The 20,046-nt window shown below is 52.9% G+C and overlaps 2 protein-coding genes across 2 annotated transcripts; both read right to left on the bottom strand.

Moving 5' to 3' along the window:
• Positions 1-2,423: 2,423 nt before the first annotated feature.
• On the bottom strand, positions 2,424-13,665 carry NCAPH (non-SMC condensin I complex subunit H). The gene is made up of 18 exons (XM_044417392.1): positions 13,630-13,665; positions 12,218-12,455; positions 11,907-12,000; positions 11,706-11,798; positions 10,896-11,034; positions 10,082-10,203; positions 9,241-9,430; positions 8,741-8,832; positions 8,075-8,280; positions 7,719-7,873; positions 6,564-6,670; positions 5,977-6,099; positions 5,729-5,842; positions 4,981-5,142; positions 4,557-4,673; positions 3,879-3,964; positions 3,150-3,225; positions 2,424-2,998 (listed from the first exon to the last, which is right to left on the bottom strand). Exons 2-18 carry the CDS (start codon positions 12,448-12,450, stop codon positions 2,939-2,941), a joined length of 2,169 nt encoding a protein of 722 aa, XP_044273327.1. The 5' UTR covers positions 12,451-12,455; positions 13,630-13,665; the 3' UTR covers positions 2,424-2,938.
• Positions 13,666-17,148: 3,483 nt separating this feature from the next.
• ITPRIPL1 (ITPRIP like 1) lies at positions 17,149-18,712 on the bottom strand. The gene has a single exon (XM_044417445.1). It carries the CDS (start codon positions 18,710-18,712, stop codon positions 17,150-17,152), a length of 1,563 nt encoding a protein of 520 aa, XP_044273380.1. The 3' UTR covers position 17,149.
• Positions 18,713-20,046: the final 1,334 nt, after the last annotated feature.

The raw sequence follows: 20,046 nt of genomic DNA, 5'->3' as shown, positions 1-20,046 counted from the left end.
GGCCGCCTGGAGAGCCTGGGGCCCCGGCGGGAGGATGGGGAGCAGGCCGGCCCCTGCGGTGATGAGGCGCACGCCCCCCCCCCCCCGGCGTTCTTGGAGGGCTGGTGTCCCGATGGGAACGCCAGGAGGGCAGGGCTGCCTGCAGGTGGCGCAAGGGACAAGGGGCTCTCCGTGCCTGGGCTGCAGCAGGCTGTCCGTGAGGGACTGTTGACGTCCCTGCTAGCCAGGTGACTTGCAGACCCACCAGCCCAAGCGCCACTGAGGTCCAGTCAGGCGGAGATGCGTGCAGTGATTTTATTCAGCTGAGCAAAGCCACCGGGTGCCCACTCCCGACATGCAGGCAGGCGGGCGGGCAGGCAGGCAGGCAGCGACACGCACACATTCCTCCTTTGCTCTCATTTTACACTTCCTCTCGCCCCCATTGTTCCCTCACCCAGTCCCCTCCCAGGGTCTGCCCGACCCTCTCCCCAATCCCCTTGCGGGGCCTGCATGCCCACGGCATGCCTGGCCTCGTGCAGGTGCTTCTCTGCATCCAATCAGAAAAAGACCAAGTGCAACACGCAAGACCTCATGAACAATGGTAGCCGTCACGGCATCGGGTTCGAAGATATTCAAGGAAGCCTTGCTCAGCCTGGGTCTACGAGCACCTGCATACTAAGGATGATGGAAGCTGTAGTCAGCTGTCTGGCAGTTTCATGGAAGGACAGTCCGTGATGGTCAGGCAGCTGTGCTAAGGAAAGGTGAAGCCTCGGGAGGGATTCCTCCCCCGACGTGTTCGTGGAGAGCCCGGCCTGGTGGCGGGTTCCTGGGAGCCGACCCCACGGAGACGAGCAGGAGCTCCTGCGCGATTTGGTGGGGCTGGCTTGCCCCAGACCCGCTGCAGGAGTTGCCCATGCCGATTCACGGGGAAACATTGCCACACTTGGGGTTTCTGCCCCGATACCAATCTGTCAAGGACCAGCCTGGGGAAAATGCCCCATGCGTAAACCTGGAGGAAGCCAGCAAGGCAACATATTCCTCCCCAGGCTCTGCCCCCAGCACCTGCAGTAGCCACAATGCTCGGCTCCAGCGACGGCCCACATTGTCCAGCAGGCCTCCAGCTCCGCAGGAGCAGGAGGAGTGGCCCACACTCTCGCCCGCGCGGGAGAAGCAGCGCAAGTCCAGCAGGAAGCGTGACGCGCAAAGCCCTGGAAGTGGGACCGCCAGGAGTGATGGGAGACGCAGGCTCTGGGCTGGAGGCTGCGCAAGCTGCCAGGTGCGCGGAAAGTGATGGCCCCGTCCTGCTCTTCGCTCCCCTCGCTTTGCCCCGTTGCCTCCGCTTCCACATCGCTCAGGGTTGGCACCATCCGCGCAAAGCGTCACCCCAGAGGGGGAAACGCAAAGCGGAGGCAAACCGGGCTGCACTGGAGCAGGTTCTCCTGGAGAGACGGATGAGGGCCGTCACCGCTGCCAGCAGCTGAACTTGCCGCCGTCTGTCCAGCGGCCCTGAGCCCAAGCTGCCGCACAGCTCCCCCAGCGCCAGAAGGCCGGGGCCCCGCACACCACTGCAGGGCCTGGCCTGGAGCAGAGTCGGACGATCCCGAGGAGCAGCTGGGAGCGCCACGATTCCCCCTCAGAGGGAGGCTTCCCTGGCGGCTCCGTCAGCCACCCCGCCATCGCGGGCCGTGCTGGGGGCCCCCCTGGGCTGCCGCTCTGCTCCAGGCGCACCACGGAGTGTGCCAGACTCCTACCCACCCGCGGCCTGGCCTGCCTTGCCAGGGGCTCCCGTCCTGCCCCTCCTGAGCTCCCTCTGCCGTGCGGGAGGCTGGCCCCGGCTTGCCTCTGCTTCTGCCAAGCCCTGCCTGGACGGAGTCGGACCTCGCCCACCCGACTCTGCCCTTGGGCCACGCACCGAGCTGTATTGCTGACCCTCGCCTGCTCCCCCCCTCTCCATCGTCCTGGGTGTCAGTGCCGCAGCCAGACTCCCACTGCCTGCGTTCCGGGCCTGGCAAAAGAGGCGGGGCAAGGCAGGGTGCATGGGTCTTGCTCGGACTACGCGGGGGAGATGCCATGCGGTGTGGGGGTGGGGGGTCCTGGCTGGGGGAGCTGGTAGGCAAAGGGGAACACGCAGGCACAACGCGAGCGCATAGCGATGGTCGTGGGGCAGAAAGGAGCCCTTGGTGCGAAGGGGGAGCCCCGTTTGGAGGAGCAGTTGAGCACAAGGCAGCGAAACCATGCACAGCAGCCCCCCGGGTGGGTCAACAACCACGCCCAGCAAGCCTCTGACCTCACATGCGCCAGGCAGAGCAGTGAGTGAACTAAAGCTGGGCATTTGCCTCAGCGGAGTCACAGACCGTTCCATAAGGGCTTCTTCAAAAATTGAACTTGCCAGGAAAACCACCAAAAGGGAGTGGGGAGTATTCCATTTTGAATCCGTTTATTCCTTTAAAAAGACAAGCACCTAAGAGCATTTAAGGCAACTGCAATGCAAGGGGAGAAGAATATATAAAAAGGAAGCAAGAGAAACACTAGGCAGGGCTCTTTTCTGTACAAGAAGGTGCTGCACATTTTTAAAAGGGGGCTGAATATTCCCAGCGGTCCTTTGCGGCCACTGTGACCGTTGCCAGAATTTTGAGGGAGTCGTGGACTGGGGCCGAGGGAGCCCACTGAAAGGGTCATGGCGGGTGAGAGAGCGTGTGTAAATCACGGAAGAATTGAACATCCAAAACAGGCTTGTTCCTCTCACCTGCCCATCATTTTAAACAACGTGTTGATGGCTCAGGAGTTCTTTGCCAGGCACAGGATCGGACAGGATCAGGTTCTGCCGAGATCCTTCGGAGGGATGCCAGGCACGGGCGGCCAGAGGTTTCACACGGGATCGTGCTATCTGTGCATATCCTTGGCTAGGATGCATCCCCTCTCAGGTAGTCCAGGCTCTTCTCGGTCTACTCATCATGTACTAATCTCCTTGCAGCACCAAGACTTCAGACAAGTCTTCCACACCCGCAAGCTTCAGGTTCTAGAAACAAATCCGCAAACATACCAAGCCTTCAGATACGGTTCACTTAGAAATTTGTTCCCAAAGTCGACCTGCTTGGTACTAGAATGCCGGCCGAAGCTGCCCATCTCCCCAGCGTGTCCTCAGCCCCTGATGGGCACACTGCACACACCTTTTCGTTGGCCAGGTGCAAGAGGCAAGCAAACGCCAACGGCACAGACAGATTCCTTGCCATCACAGACGGCAGCCTGCAAGAGACAGAAAGTGGAGCTGAGGCTAAGGGCAGCACAGCGCCTGGCTCAGTTGGAAGGAGCTCAGCGCTGGTGTCCGGAGACCGCTCACCTGCCCCTCTGCTCTGAACAGCATTGCAGTGCTGAGGGGGATGTGACCAGCGGGTGGACGGGCAGCAGCCGGGCCCTCGGTACCTCCGTCCCTCACCAGCAAGAGCAAGGAGAGCTCCAGCCAGCCTGGCCGGCAGCACCTTGCCGGAATGGCCCCTCCGGCGACAAAATGGCAACAAATGGCAACAAAAAGGAACGGCCAAGTCATGCCAAACCCGGCAGGCTGGCTCCTCCTTCCACAGCTGACGCGAACACGTTTTGGGGGGGGCGGGGGGGGCGGAGGAGCCTTGCAGAACGAGCACACCAAGGATCTCAAGGGTTCACTGCAGTTTCTCTGCAGAGGCACGCTGGGTGACACGGAGCAGTCGCTCTTCTCAAAGCCAATGCACAGAAGCAGACAGGGTGGCGGGGCTTGAGATGGCTCTCTGCGGCCGGCCAGCCGGGGCCACCCAGGAGGCGGTTTTGCACACAGGGCTTCACCTTGGGGCGTGAGGCGAAGCGGAGCAGGGGACCTGTTGCCCGCCCCGGCGTCCTGGTGGGAACCTTGGCGCCCCATGTACCTGTGGAGCAAATCCCTGGTGAGGCCGCTGAAGGACTTCTGGCCGGACACCTCTGGAACAGAGGTGGTTTTCCCCGCAATCGCTTTCTGCAGAAAGAAAGAAGTTCCATGTCGGCAGATTCCAAGTCTTTATATATGCTGATCTTTTCTCATCGATGTGTGGTTTATGTAACACATAAATAGTAAACGAATAAGAGTAATTTCCCAAAAGGTCAGCAGGGTTTCTTTGTGAGCCGCCCCAAGGCTTTGTTGCGATGGGAGCGGCATAGAAATGTTTTGAATGAATGAATGAAAAGTCGCTTCCCCAAGAACCTGAGTACAAGGGAAAGGTGAGGTCTCGGCTCTCAGGCACGGAGCAGCTCTTGGTAAAGCCCCCAGGCTAGTTCGTTTGAAGAATGCATTAATAATTGAGAAACCAAATCTCCCAGGCCAAGAGAGGAGCCTGGCAAGCGTCCAGAGAAGGGGTCCCAAGCACCTCGCCACCGCCAGGCACCACCCAGAAGATGCCAGGTGGGCAGAATTCAGCTGTTCATGGAGCCGCTCTCAGTGTTGGGCACGCAGGTGGCACGGCCCTTGAAGACTGCTCACCTAGCAGCGCTGGACCGAGGAAGCAGGTGCTTCAGGTCATCCGGTGCAGCCCAGGAAAGCCGTGATGTTATGAAGGGGAAAGCATGCCTACCTCTTCCTCAGTCTGATTCTTCGGGGCATCAGTCAGGAGACACCACATGGCCTGCTTGAGCCTCCTCATGTCCATCGCCTTGGCAGTTTTCGCATACTGAATATCTATCTTGTTTACCTGCGAGGTTGAAGGAAGGAAGGAACACGCATCAGGAGCGATTTTCAGCCCTGACCCTCTTGGTATCCAGGCACACGCCCCAACCTACTGTCTGTCACTTGCCGCCTGTGCCCGCATAAAAAAAAACAAAAAACAAATTAAGAGTAAGCAGGCAGACTGAGGATGCAAATCTAAAACTGGGGCCAGCCTTCTGATTCCCAGGAAATGTTTGGATTTCCAGGAGAACAAAACACAGGGACCTCTGCTGCTGCTGCTAAGCCCCCAAAGGGAAGCCACTTTGCCGGGCAGAATCCCACCCGGCACGCACCCTCTGCGGCTCGGCCACCAGGTTCGACTCGCTGTAGGTGCTGACGTTGCGTCCATGGAGGCCCTCATCGGAAGCTGCCCCTCTCGCAGGATTGGCAGTCATTTCAAACATCCCACCCTGGCCTACGAATTCCATGGGACCGTCATCATCGCTGTCCGCATCCTGAACACAAAAGACAGGGAGGGAAGTCCACACAGGTTCAAAAGAGTTTTCAGCACTGGTGTAATGTCACAGAAAGCCTTTTCCCCAAAGGAAGCAGCCTTGACAGAATGCTAACCGTCTTTATTTTGTAAAGATGTCAAGCACCCTTGCTTAGCTGCTGTTTCTCACACTGCGGAACCTGGGCTCTCTGGGGTCGAGGTTGAAAGGCCCCCCCCTCCTTTACACTCATCTTCTCGCAAGGCTTCTGGCACCACCCCAACTATCTGTTGCTCCTCACTGTTGCCTACAGCATTGCGCATTCCCCTTGCGTGCAGGAGGAACCCATGGATCAATGCAAGTGGGAACTGGGAATTATTTTGGCCTAGCCCGGAGGCCCATGGCTTCCAAGAGCCTCCAGGTGCAACTGGAGAAGGATCCAGACAAGTTACATGTACTGGTGTGTATGTGACAAAGATACTCCTAGATTCAGGAAATTCAGAGGTGTCTAGAACGCGGGATGGAGTGGGAAGGAGGGCCACTAAAGGAAGCAACAGAATCACATAGCAGATGCCATTCACAGCAGCAAGCTCTCCATTATCCAACTCACCTGCAATGCAGGGCAGAAATCGGAGGTGTCATTGGGGTTATTGTAATCATACTCGCCAACCCCGTCATCATGACTGGATGAGCTGATCTGCAACGGCTTCGGCACCTTCCACAGCTGCGGAAACAAAAACACCTGGAGGAATTAGCAGCTGGTGCTGGTTCTCCGAAGAAAAACTCATAGTGTGGTCTCCTGCCAGGCTATGCAAAACATGCCCTGGGGGAAGTTCGGCCCGAGCAGCCAAGGCTTACCCTATTGGCTGGCTTGAGGAAGAGGCGGGTGAGCTTGTCAGGGTCATAATGGAAGTCGGCAGGGAGGGTGCTGCTTTTCTTGCTCTGATTGCCGAGGGTTGACTTGGCCAGAGTCGTGGCTGCCTGAGAAAAGCAGAATGCAGCAGCCGTCACTCACAGCCACGCAGCTCCACACGGGCACCGTCCTCCGGAGGAGCATGAACGAGAGGCGCGCCTGCACGTTCTTTCCGGAGGAGTTGTGCACATGCTGGTATGTCCGGGGCCCTCTCAGAATCCTCAGCTCCTGAACATGCCGACGTGGGTCGCCTGCATGGGAGGCAGCTGTGTGCCACCAACTCAGCTGTCGGTTCAACATGACGCTCCAGCACGGTGAAGCTTTCTCCCCCTGGACAAGGTCTGCATCGGCCTCACTGGCCACAGACATTATTCAGTTGATTTCTATGCCACGCACTACCTGTTTCCACACCAATTTCACATAGAAAGTACATCCTGCTTTCAGGTTTGTTCAGTTTCTCAAGCTGACAGTCATCTCTGCCTTTTTTGGAAAGGGCCACTGTCAGTACATAGGCCACCCAATCAAGACCTACCCGCGTTTTGCAGAAGTGAAGCTCGAACTCAATCTCATCCTCAAAATTGATCTCAAAGACCTTTCTGGCAGTCTTTCTTCTGCCTGCTTTCTCAGCATTGGCATCACCTGCAAAGAATGAATAGAGGGCACGATGCAAGGCAACTTGGGGAAACCGTGGCTGGATCTGCGGTAGAAGTTCTATGGTTCAACCTGACACGTTTGAACAGGAAGGCCGACAATGCTCAGCACGGTCCAGCTGGCCATACTGGCCCAGGCATGCTGGGAACTGTAGTTCCTCTTTCTGACTCAGCATGCACAGGATTTCGCCTGCACTGATTTTATCACTTGCTGCTGCTGCTTCTTTCTGGGCATGGCTGGTGTTTGTTCAGCTGATCTAACACACAAGGGAAATACCTTGTTGCATTGCTGAGAACGGGAACCAGCCGGCCGACCAGTCAGAAGACAGACTTCTTTCTTTATAACAAGGATGCCAAGACCTTAAGGGGCCTCGTTCTCATAACGGCGGTCGCTAAATTGCACGCCAGACTAGATGAGGTGGACGAAGTAGACCGGGGTGGGAGAGAAGGGTGGTTTAATGCTTCGATTGTCACCTTGTACATACATCCTGGTTGGCGTGAGAGGCTTCTCTGCAGTGAGCTGTCTGAATATCCCGCTTGTTCCCAGCAAGGAACCTGAGGCAGCTGCCAGAATTCCTTTCTGCATGGCACGCCAGCCACATGAGCCTCGCAGTGGCGCGGCCAAATGGAGGCCAGAGCCTGGACCTCCCGCGTCCCAGGCCATGCTGGCTGTGCACCTCGGAAATCAGGACTGGGGAGTCTGTCAGCTCCACACCACCTGGCATGTGCTCTAATCTACGTGCATTTTCACCTCTGTAATATTCTGGAGGTTTTCTTTCTGTTATGTTGTGATAACTTAGATAAGCAACAGAGCTGAGCTACAAAACCGTGCTAGGCAAGGACTTCAAGAAGCACTTTTACATATGAGAGACACAACACACACAGCCTCATGTTTGTTCTGTTTCTAGGATCAAGGTAAAGCTTCGACAACCAGTGCTACTTGTGGGAAGGCCTTTTGTGATAAAAATCAGAAATACAACCATAAAGTTCAATGTGCAAGCAGAAAACGTGATAACAGGCCTTCTCCACATCCGTACCTGTATGTTTATGGTGGGGCTTGAAACGCCAGTGCTCTGGGCCTGCCCACAAGGACATGGTCCCGGGGCTGAAGTAAGAATATTCACTGGGATTCATGGACAGATGAAGGCACATGGACCCCACATCTCCTTCCCCCAGAGAAATCACACCTTTCCTGGAAGAAACACACAGAGCCTGGTTTAACATTTCATAGGTTTAATAACTCCCTCCTAGCTTTCATCCCCTTTATAAACCATGTTCCCGCCAAGGCTTTTCCCTATCCAGTTTATTTCCTCAAATTTTTCTGTGCAGAGAATGGATAAACTCTGACTAGATTTCCTAACAGGCGACACAAACCATCCAAACCTGGACATACTTTGAGCTCCCTGGTGTTGCTTGACATGCCTCCAGCTTTTCTGAAAACTTCCCAAGATCCTTTGCGACTGTTCTATCCATGGTATCAGCATCAAAATCATCTTCCACTGGGCCCTCGGCATAGTCCCCCTCATCGCCATCAGCCTCTGCATTGATATCGAATGCCTGGTCGCTCTTCTTAAATTTATCCAGCAGAGCTGAGACCGACTTAAAGCAAAACAAAAATTTAAAAGAAAAATCTTTTTGGAGGCAACAATGACAACAAAGCCCAGCCATGTAAGTACATGTTCCTGTAAAAGGGTCCCCAGAAGCCAGTAGGCGTGGTTTAATTCTGCAAGAGCTATCTCCAGAAGCATCTCTAGAGAATATTTCTCTTCTGGAAGAGAAATATCTAGAAGCCAGTGGAAGTGGTTTATAATCTGGCAATAGTGGGATTTCTGTCTGGTTCTTATACATAACCATGAGGCCGTGGGTGCCTCTGCTCCCAAGATCAAGCACTTAGCACCAAACCTTCAGAAACTGGCTTGTGACAGCAAAATATAATCCACTGGAAAGCTCAGGAAAGGAAGGAGACTCCAGGAGATAAACTAAACATTGAAATGGAGCCCCATGGCGAGATGCAGTTCGCTAATCTCACTCAGGACAGAGTGAGCCCTGGGCGACGTACCTCGTTATGGGTTTTGCTGTTCCACTGAGTGAAGAGAAAGCCAGCCAAGGAAGGGCAAATGGGGCGCTTTCTGGCGCACTGCAGCAGGATGGCTGGAAAGGAGGGCAGAGGAGGAGAGCTCACCCAAAGGAAGGCTTTTTAATAATACGACCCGCCCGAAACTCTTATCCAAAGCTCACATGCTTCAGTGCTCCCCAGACATGCAAAGATTCTAGGTGAAGAGCACCTGAGAGAATTCTAAGCAGCCCAGAGCCTTGCTGGGAGCTACCTGCCCCTGAATTCTTAGTATCATGCTGTACCACTGTAAGATAAGAGCTTGAGGATGGACTGAGAAAGGAGAGGGCAAGGAAAAGGGAGGGTGTGGATGCATCCCTTAGGTCAAGGATGGCACTAGGCAAGAGAACTAGCAAAACGCAATGGCTTTTGGTTCACTAAAAACATGCAACCTAAGTCAAATATTTTACAACTGGATCAAGATGCTAATCATAGCTGGCACCTACATTTTAAGTTTTCCACTTTTACGGGGGAAGAACGTGGTAATTCTGAAGTTGGAGAAGACGCCAAAGGTGTGACCATGGAATCAAAGAGGACTTCACTGAAATGGCTGTACGTATGAAGCGTGCTGAGGAAGACACCAGCCGAGCTACACTCATCAAAAGAGGTCGCCTGCCTCTGGAACATGGGATCGATCTAGACACAAAGCCAGGAGGAAAGACACAAAAGGCCATGTTTAAGGATCTGGGGGAGAGACCCTTCAAAACGGGTAACTCTTTAGGTCGGCTGCAGACATTCTGTGAGCAGTCAAACGCCGTCAGCAGAAGGGCGGGCAGCGCCAACTGGCTACTGCCCACGCAGCCACGAAGCAAAGCAGGGAGGCGGCCCCCCTGGTTCCCACTGGACATTCCCCTCTCTCCCCCCCACCCCCCCCGATGTGGCATCATCACGGCTCGCCAGCGACTAAACAACTGAAGCGCCTGCCTCTGAACCACTGAGACCAGCTGCACGTGCAGCAGAGCTGCTTGTGGTCAAAGCCTCTGCACACACGCCGCCATTTGAGGCACAAATGGAGGTGTGAGAGCTTAGATATGTACACCAAATGTATGCATTGGGGATGAATCTGCACATCCAGAAAGGGGGGGCTTTGTTGTACATACAGCTGGGTGGGTTGTACGACCCTCACAACACACAGACAAGACACGAGCTCCCTCCCCACCATCACCAATTGTAAGTTCCAGTGTTTCAAATGAATCTTTTAAGATAAAGCCATGGAGGAAAGGCAAACAGTCCAAATGCTTCAGGAAGTGAAAGGAGGGAAGTTACCTTCACAGTAGTTTATCTCACCTCACACCTGCGGTCTGTCTCAGAAACATTGATATTACTCAAAGTCTGTTCGATGGTTTTGTACAGATGCTTCCTTTTACTTGGATTTTTCTTGGATCTCTCAGAATCCGTAGCTGCTCCACCTTCAAGAAGGATAACAGGTCTGAGCTGGGCTTACCAAGTGTTCAGCAAGGCTAAAGCTACGGCAAGGCACACAAACTCCATCACTACTCAGCAACAAGGCCCAGTGTCTTCTGCCGGTCAGAATGAACTTTTTGTGCAAACAGAGCTCACCACCCTCACAATTATGTTTTGACAAGCACAACAACATGCTGACAAATCGCTCGCGCAGCAGGGAAAGCACTCATACTTGAGCCTGGTTCAAAGGGGGTTGGGAGATAATGTGTCTGGGGAGGGATCCCCAGGCTGTTCTCAGACCCTCTGTGTGTGCATCCGCCCAGCCTGCAAGGAGAGGTGACTGCTGGCCTCCTTCATTGCTCCTGCCCCTTCGCTACACTGCAGGCTCAAGAGATGATGCCTCACACACCAAAGCAAGCCCAACCCTTGAGGACATAGGCAGGTGCTATGTCCTGAATCGACCATTGGCCCAACGCAGCACCATGTGCTCCAACAAGCAGCAGCAGAAGCCGCCGCTCTCCAAGCGTCCCAGCAGAATTTTTCCCAGTCCTGCTACCTGAAATTCTTTGCAGAGATAGTGGGAACTGAATCCACAGCCCTGCACATGCCCAGTGTGTGCTCTGCCAAGGAGAGACAGGTTTTCTCTATATGTGGCAGTCCAGATCTAATGCTCAGATGACTGCATCAACAGACACACCTGCATCCTGGCCCTCCACAGGCCCCGCTGGTGCAGAATCTTTACCCAGCCCTCCAAGAACCCTGTAAACATCGGCATGGACAGCATCAACTCTCACTGCATAGATCTTCGCACTGGCATCCAGGGTACCAGCTGCTACCTAGTGGAGGAAACCAAGGAAGGGATCTGACTTGAGGGGAGAGGCAACAAGAGGTGTTTGACTCTAGGTACTCTCTCCTCACTGTGGGTATTTGTCAGCAGGAATAAAGAAGACTCCCTTTTCTTTGTCTTGGCTTTCCCTCTCTACCTCCTCCCCTCAAAGTCTTCTGGTCTTTCAGCATCAATCTGAAATGTATGCAAAGTTACACTCTGTCTGGAAACACTAATAGGAGCATCTCAGCAGAAGCTACCCAAATCTTCCTATCTATGCAGGTGCCTCCTAAATCAACACCCCCTTCCCTCATAATTACTTCTGGCAAACAGCATGGCACTTTGAAACTCTGGGAAATGGAGCCTGAAGAGATTCAGGGGGCACTATGAAGTAGTCAATATTCCTTTTCCGAAGTAGTTCAGTGGGCAACCTCCTTCAAAAGGAATATAGTTAAATGTGTAAGCTGGACTGTGCCAGGCTGAAAAGTAGTATTTTCAGTAGTATGAGACAAGATAGAAATTCAATAAATCAATCAATCCACGGACCACTCTCTAAGAGTGTATGGAAATTGATTCAAGACACTACAGAAGTTACCCAATCATAGGAGGTGCAAATCTAGCCCCACATTTTCTGCTTGCACTCCATGAGTCACAAGAAACACCATCAGGAAGGAGTCTAACCTTAAAGTTGGTGAGCTCAGAGTCCTTTTGCTTGAGTATTTCTGTCATATAGTCAATGAGGTGCAAGCCAAAGGCATTCTTTGTGGTGATTTTCTGGAATTGAGAACAGCAAGTTTGCAAGTATGGACAAATACGTTTTTTACTCCTGAGTGAAGGCTATATTGTGTGCTAAAATACCAAACAGAAAAAAACTAGACTTACATTTTCTGTTGAAAGTTTGATGCATGTGGAGTAATGGTCAGCAATCTGAGCATTTGACAATTGAGGGAATGTCGGCAGTGATGCTTCTGCCTGCCTGAAAAGCAAGCAAAGATTGCAAATACATGTGCACACAAACCGACATTAGAAAGCAAAACTTGATCTTTCAAGTGAAGCACAAGAAAGCAAGTTTGTAAACTGAACATGTTGTAAAACAAGTCTCACTTCCAAGTTTCAAAGCAAACCTCGGAGTGTTACATGGTGCTGTACTAATTTTTATGCATACAATCAATTTTTGCCCAAGCCATTCTTACTTGTTGGAGGGGGACTGCAGTGACAGAGGTGAATCAGTGCTAAACTGTAGCTCGATAACCCTGGAGCGTCGCCGCTGCTTCCTTTCCCGCTCGTCATCATTTCCAGGGCAATTCTCCAACACTGGGGTACCAGAGGCACTAAGAGGTTGCCGTCTAGTGCCAGGGGACAAGAATACACTGTCGGAAGAGATATTTCCTTTGCTGCCAGCAGACTGTGGGGTGGAGGAGTTCATTGTTGCTATGAAGGAAAACACAGCTAATGAGACCTATGTAACTGTTGGGCCAACAGTCTACATTTTCCGAAACATCACTTGAGAAACCTTCCTCTCCTCAAAGAACACTTTCACTGGTGGGAAGGAACCATTGCTACAAGTGTCCTAACATTCTCTTCTCAGCCTATCAACACTGCACTGTACTTTAAAAAAAAGAGAGTCTGAGTTTTCACTGGCTGGTTCTTCTATCTTTTCCACATAAGCTGATTATATTTTGATTCAGTTATATTTTTGTGCATTATTGCTGTAGTATTCTCATTAGGGAAAGGCAAGTTAAATAAGAAATATCTGTACCAGGAATTAGAGGAGGCCAGGCATTTCTACCACAGAAGTGCAGCGAAAGGGGGAGGGAGCACTGTGGTTTAGCAGTTAAGCACATACTAGGAATGTAGGTCTCATGTTCCAACCATGGGATCTCCAGGTAGTGTCCAAAAAACTGCTAGGTGCCCTGCCAGCCAGTTTTGACAGTACTGGCCTATTGGGCTCAGTTTACGCCAAGAAAAGCAGCACTTTTTGTGGTCAGGTCCACCAGAACTCACAGAAGCCTTTGCATTAAAAATGTTGCCCATGATTTTCAAATCACCCCCTGTGCAGAGCAAAGCATCAGCCAAGAAAGCGGTTTAAGGCACAATCCGCAGCAAATGTTGAGACTCAAAAGTCCTGCAACTCCCAGCGCGCCCCAGCCAGCAGGAAAACCTTCCACCTCCCAGCACAGCCGAGCAAGCTAGCTGGGGCATGCTGGAAGCTGGAGGACCTTTTGTCCGCCCAAACTTGCATGGGACTGCAGCTGCGACTCGTTCTCCTGGCATGCCACAGCTGGGGCTAAGCAATGCACCGCTTGCAAATGAATGAGCAACGCTTGCACGGCGCCCAGTCGTGCCGCGGCACCTCCGCGCGGCTCGCCACGCAAGCCGCGTACAGACGCTCGCGGTTCCCGCCTTCCGCCCCGCGGGGGCGCCCGCCCGCCCTCGGCCGGCTGCGGGCACGACAGAGGCGCCGATCAGCGCTCGCTCGCCCGCTCGGGCCCGCACGACCGGCGTGCCGGACGGCCTCTCCCCGCAGCGCGCCCCTCGCCGCCGGCGGCCGCGGCCTTCCCCTCAGGCGGGCCTTGGAGCCCAGCCTGCCCGGTGCGCGACACACCTGCCCGGGCGTCGGGCCGACTTCCCGCGGCCGCGCGCGGCGCTCAGGCGACAAGCGGCTCTCGAGCGCCGGCCGGAAGCTCGCTCTCCTCGGGCCGGCAGCGCCTCCAGTTTGAAACGACCCGCGCTGGCCGTGCGCATGCGCGGCTGCGCGTACCATCAGCGCGCGGAGAACGGCTTTCGCGCAAACGGGCGGCGCGAGGGAGCCGTTGAATCGGAAGAGAGCGGTTGTCAGCATAGAGCTACGAAAAGGTAGAGGATGCAGCGCTTTTTCTCTCCGAGTTCACTGACCCTGCTCATTGATTATTGATGCACGCTAGGAGGATTTCTACCCTCGGCCGGCGTTATGCACATTCGCAACTGCGGGAGGCATGTGGAAAATTATGAGATAACATGGACTCTTCCTGGAAAGAGGAGCAATTTCATCGTGTTCGTTATTTGTTCCAGTCTTGTTCCCTGTGACGTGCATAAGGTGTCCAAATCTGATCCAAATTATAAAGCTTTATTTATTTATTATATTTGTATCCTGCTTTTTGCCAAGGAACTCAAAGTGGCTTCCATCATTCTCTTTCTGCTGCTCTTACTCTTATCCTCACAACAATCCTGTGAGGTAGGCTGGCCTGAGAGTCTGGGAGTGGCCCAGCTGGCTTCAAGGCCAAGCGAGGACTGAACCACAGATTGCCTGAGCCCCAGCCCCATGCCCTTGACCACTTCACCACGCTGGCTCTCATTAAAAACAGCAGCGCAATTAAGCATAGGGAAAGCGATTTGGGGAGGAAGTTTGACCTGATTTCTTGCCTCAGTCCTGGGCAACAGCAAGCATGTGACCTGGCGGCCACATGCCTACTGCTTTTGGACAGACCCTCCTTCCTCGTTGTCCCCCATTGAAATCCCCCCCCCCAGTAGCTGAAATGCCCTGTAATTGCTGTTGTCATGGGTCTTCCAGTTGTCTGCAGCCAACACTGACCCTATGAGTGAATGCATTCCGGAATTTTTATTTAATGTGTATATCTATTGATTGTGTATATAATTTTAACAACTGTAAACTGCTCAGAGAGCCTGCGGGCTATGGGCAGCAGAGAAGTGTGATAAATAACAGAAGGCCTCATCCTTGATAGTGTTACCAGTTGCAGCTGTCAGAATCCCAGAATCTCAATTTGAGAAGAGGGAATGAAACTCAGGTTCGTGGGAAAGATCAAGCGTCCAGACCATCTAGGCTTTATTGCATTAACCCAAGGTTCCCGCAGTTCACTCACAATAATACCGGGCAGGCAGAGGTGAACTCTGCTGCAAAGCTTCAACACAACTAGGGAGTTTTTATACATTCCCAGTCACATACAGGTACAGGGCAATTGATGACAGAATGTAGACATTACAATAAGGTTCTGAAATCATCACATACAGAACAGGTAAAGGAATGCCAGTCAATCATACTGTAACAATGAGATTACAATATTTCTAATTGCATTGTATTGACACTTTAGTTGAGTAACTTGAACCCATCTCCAGGTCTGCTCAGACATGCAAATTCAAGCCACTAGAAACTATTCATGATAAGCTCAGACCCCTATCTCGACTCTAGACATTCTGCATGATCAGGGCACATGAAGCCCTCTGGGCTATCAAAAGATTATTATAAACTGAATTCCAGCAATGACTATTTACAATGTATATTTGGACTAAAATGGCCTACTGTAGCCTACAGCTAAAGGTGAGCGAAAGGAGCGGGGGGGGGGGATGCCATTGTAGACAGTGACAGCTTGGTTTTCAGAAGGAAGGCGGGATTTGATCCCACAGTGCAACAGAAATAATGTTTTTCTGACAGGATTTATCCAAATTTTCCCAACACAGCACCCCACAACACCCCAAAAGTAGTTGGCCAGAGGAAGGCCACACAGTAAAAACACCACAGTTATCCTGCCCCAGAAGGGAGGGCAGAGAAGAGCAAAACGAACTTTGTGTAACCCACAGCTAACACACCAGCCTGACCTCGAATGCAGTAATCAAAGGGACAGTGCGAACTGGTTCCAGCCGCCATGAACGTTGCACATGTGCAGGGAGTAAGAACATGGCAAGCCTGTGTGAATCTCGAGCAGATAAGAAATAGGCATGGGAACTGTCTGGTCCTTGACAGAAGAAAGGACTCTTTCTCCAGCACGGGAGGGGTGCATCCGTTGATGTATCGATGCAGTAGATGTGTGTTAGGTGACCGAATTGGCTACCTCGGGTATGAAACGCATGTACTGGGGTGCAACTTTGGAGCCACTGCTTTGGGCTGAACGTCCCCTTTTGTCTCCCTTTATTCTATAGTGCACTAGAAGAAAGCTGGTTTTGGCTCCAAGTCTCGTCTCAGGCTCTGTCTGGCTCGGGTCTGGGGTCCACCCGGGTTTGCCCCAGCTGTGGACTGGCTCAGTCCGGTAACGATAGTGTAGCAAATGAAAGGGGCAGTTGCTCTTGCGCACGTTCCACGGCCAGGCCTATTCAGACTCGTCAGGAGTGGAGGGACCCTGGGAACCAGAACCCTCAGACGCCGGAGTGGAAGAAGTAGCGGGGTTTATCTCATGGGCACCCTCCCCAGATGCTCAGGGGGATGCTGAGAAGCATCAACTGGGGAGAATAGTCGGATTTACAAATGCAGGGAGGGGGCATGGGAGAGGAGCTTCTGCAGCCAGTCTAGCCTGGAAGAACGCTTGACCTCGTGACGTGATGTCGGGAGAGATGGGCCAGCCAACTCGAGGGGCAACGGTCAGGAAGGAGGGACACCCAAAGGGAGGGGCCCAGGGGTACTCGAGAAGAGGATGCTCGGGAGTAGCTGCTGGGTGGGGTTCAAATAATCGCTCTGTGCACGCTCAGAGATCCATTCTTTGTTCACTGTACTTACCGGAAATCTCTTGGTGAATAAAGATCTTTGGCAAAGAACGGTCTGGTGTTTTGGAAGTGCAAATGGAGTCCAGCTTGTGACAGGTAGCTCAGCTGAGCCCTTGTCAACCCAAGGCTGTGGCTTCCTTTATCAAATTGAGCTGCCTCATGGTTGCTCCCACTTTTCTTCTGCCTTTGGTTTTCCTTAACACTACTGTCTTCCCCAGGGAAGCTGTAGCCATTAGATGCCTGTAATTAGCTGGCCGGAATTCTAACGACAGACAGGGAATGGGCGGGAGGCCTGGAAGAGAAACTATCAGACTAGGGCTTTAAGCACACTGCTTGGTGGAACCTTTATTTCAAGTCTAGTAGAGCAAATTCATTTTAAAGCAGAGCATATAAAAATACAGAAGAGCAGCTGGCCTGGGGAATGTAAGCGGGCTTGGCTTGAGAGGCCCTTGGCAAGCTCACCTGCCTTTCTCCAGGTCTCTGAAGCTGGGGAACCCTGAGAAGACACTCAAGCCCAGCTGGATATGGTCACACTGGCCCCATGTGTCTAACCCAGCTTTGCTTCCTCTCTGGCCACAGGGCCGGCCCTGCTAGAATGTGCAGATCTTCCGCCAGCCAACAAAGGCCCTCTTTTCTGGCAGAGCGGACCTTTGCTACTCTTCCAGGTCTGACAGCAAAGCTCTCACTTGTTCGACAACCTCCACAAATTCCTCCACTGCCTTGGCATGGAGACAGGAGTCCTGTGCCAAGTGCTCAAAAAGATTGAGGGGGTCTGCACTTCGGAGTGCCTTGGGCATAGGAATTTGGACCGGCAAGGAGAGGTTCCCGACCAGGAAGTGCTCGAGGTGCTTCTCGCGCAGGGCAGCCTGCATGAAGAGGAGGAGGTCCTGAAGCCTCCGCACTATGTTCGCCAGCTTCCAGTCGGACAGGGGCTGGAGGAGCAAGAGGTGCATCAAGCATGTTTTGTAGTGATAGCTGGTGAGCACCACGTTCTGATCCGATGGGCTGGACTCCTTGAAAAAGAGGAGGAGCTGGAGGCATTTCAGGTGGCAGCACTCCTTGGGAGCCTGCTGGCTCACCCATTTGAAAAACAGCAGCTCCTGGATGGCAAAGGTCCTCTGCCACCCGCCGCCCGGTGAATTCCCTCTCTCCGCATCGTGAGTGGCCAGGAAGACCAGTGAGTCTCCTTGCTGCACCCCAAGGATGATGTCCAGCTGGATTGACCTTCCCGACCGAAACGCCAGTTCCAGCCGGCATGTGGTGCTGGAGGGCTGGGGCAAGACCTTGAGGTTGTACTTCTGCTGGATGCTCTTCCAGGCCTTGCCCACAAGATTCTGGAACCAACGAACCGTTTTTTCCACGTCCAAGTGCGAACTGGAGCACAAGGCGTGCAGAAGCAAGTTTCCCTCCTCGTCTTTGCTCCATGTGTGTTCTGGGTGGTGCAGAAAGCAGGTTACATCCCCCAGGAGCCTCTCCCGTTTGCACACGCACTCCAGGTCGACCTTAACGTGCCCATGTTTTCTTGGCGCACCCTCGGAGTCACTTGTCTTGATGTGGAGGGAGTGCCCCTTGGGCGGCAGAACCGGCACGAGGACGCTGAACGGGTGGCACTCCTTCATCGCGTGCCATCCCTCGAAGGCACTGTTGACCCCGATGCAGTTCTCCAGCAAAAGAAGGGTGTTTGGCGACGGAAGGGCATTCCGACATGCCTCCAGCAGGTCGTTGACAAAGCACTCAACAAAACTGCACATGGCGGCCAGGTCACTCATGTCTGCCTTAATGTAGTGGTCGTAGAAGGCCTGCAGCCTTCGTTGCTTGGGTTCGTCGGCGTCGAGCTCATTCTCTGTGTCGTCGAAGTCTTCGCTGCTGCATGTGCTGGAGCTGTCCACACTGGAGTCGTCACTGGGCTCCTTCTCCATGGAGTGTCTGCAGCACCCGAAGAGGAGAAGAATGACCACCCCCACGTAGGGCCACCCGTCCCACGTTACATCTTCCGGTGTCAGGTCAGTGGGGACCCAGTCCTCCCGGCATGCTCTGGAAGCCCAGTTCCAGTCTTCCTGGTCAAATTCTTCCTGCAGATGCCCCATTTCTTTTTCCAGCAATTTCTCGTGCTCCTGAAGTCGGTGGAGTGTGGCCAGGTCCGTGTAGTCACTGACCATCAGAGGACGATGCACCAGAGTGACTACTGCCAGGAAGAGCAGGGCACCCAAAACCATGTCTACAGCCGCTGCCCCTGCGGACATACAGGAGAGAAAACTATTATAGCGGGAGAAATGGGAAGCGACGGATGCGTGGACAGTGGGGCTGCCCAAACCCGGCTGTGTCCCATTTTCAAGAACGTTCTCTGGACCGAAAAAGCCTTTGTGTTTCTTCCTTATTAAAAGGTACATTTCTGAGTGCAAGGGAAGCTTGCCTTTTTTTGGATGGTATATTGTATCATCAAGTCTGTAGAGAAGAAACTAGCAAAATTTCATGGGAGATTGTGGTAGGGTGTCTGTAGCACTTGCCCCTGGTTGGGGTTTCTTGGTGCCAAAAGCAAAGCACTTCGTCCGCGTGGCTTTCCCATGGGCTGTTGGAGAAGCAAATGTCCAGGGAAGTAAATGACTGATAGGGAACTGAAATTGGGAGTGTGCTGTGGAAAAGGCAAATGGCATGTTGAAGAAAAGGAATGAAAAAATAAAGCTATCAGTATCAGAATCCGACCGTGACATTCAGTTCCAGTTGCTGAACTTTAAAAATATATCTTGTCAAGCCACACAGGGTATGGAAAGGGGGCCATTCATCAGAAGGAATGCCTCATCCCGTATGTTCCTACCTAGACCCTGAAGTCATCTTCAAGAGTTCCCCAAGAGCTGCCTTCAAAAGAAGGGGTCTTTCTGGTTGTGGTACCCCAGCCATGGAATGAGTTCCTTAAAGAGATACACCTGGTGCTTCCTTCATAGTCTTGTTGGCACCAGGTGAAAACCCTTTTTATTTATTTTCCCAGTATTTCAACAGCTCAACTTTTTAATTTTAGTTTTAGTATTGCATTTTATCCTGCACCACTGCTATACCTCCATGCTGATTTGGTTGCAACTGCTGTCATTTTCTTGTCTTATTTCTCTCTTTCTCTCTTCCTTGTTTGTGTGTTTTTAACCACTTTTGTTAACCACCCAGAAAGCCTCAGCTATTAGGCCTTATAAAAATGAAACAAACTAACAAAGTGTGTGATCGCAGCTTAAGTTGATGGTCCTCTGGAAAGACATCCTAGAAACCTCAATGTGTGGAAAATGGCTGCACTCGCTTGCGGTTGGGACATACTCTGGATGCAACCCATGTTTTTATTTCGTAGCTCTAGAACCAAGCCGTGCCATTATTGGGGTGACAAGACACAAGGGGTTATCACGTCTCGCAAATTGCGCCTGTTCCCTGCAAGGTGGCTTTGTCATGGGCCCCCTTGTAGCCCCATCGGTTGTTTAGGGGCCCTTGCATGCACAATCGGTTGTTGCAGCTTCTGAGCCAGGGTAGCCCGTGGGCAAGCCGCTCAGGAAGGGCGGTAAAAGCCCCTCGT

The sequence above is a fragment of the Varanus komodoensis genome, unplaced genomic scaffold, assembly GCF_004798865.1.
Source record: "Varanus komodoensis strain SLA01 unplaced genomic scaffold, ASM479886v1 scaffold88, whole genome shotgun sequence".
Lineage (NCBI taxonomy): Eukaryota > Metazoa > Chordata > Lepidosauria > Squamata > Varanidae > Varanus > Varanus komodoensis.
The sequence above is the reverse complement of the archived record's forward strand: the minus strand, read 5'-3'. Positions and strand labels throughout refer to the sequence as shown.

Coding starts and splice junctions, on each gene's coding strand:
- NCAPH (XM_044417392.1), bottom strand. CDS start 12,450: ATGAACTCCTCCACCCCACAGTCTGCTGGCAGCAAAGGAAATATCTCT. Junction 10,204..10,895: donor TGTGGAGGGCCAGGATGCAG/GTGTGTCTGTTG, acceptor TCCTTCTTGAAG/GTGGAGCAGCTACGGATTCT. Junction 5,843..5,976: donor TCCTCAAGCCAGCCAATAGG/GTAAGCCTTGGC, acceptor TTGTTTCCGCAG/CTGTGGAAGGTGCCGAAGCC.
- ITPRIPL1 (XM_044417445.1), bottom strand. CDS start 18,712: ATGGTTTTGGGTGCCCTGCTCTTCCTGGCAGTAGTCACTCTGGTGCAT.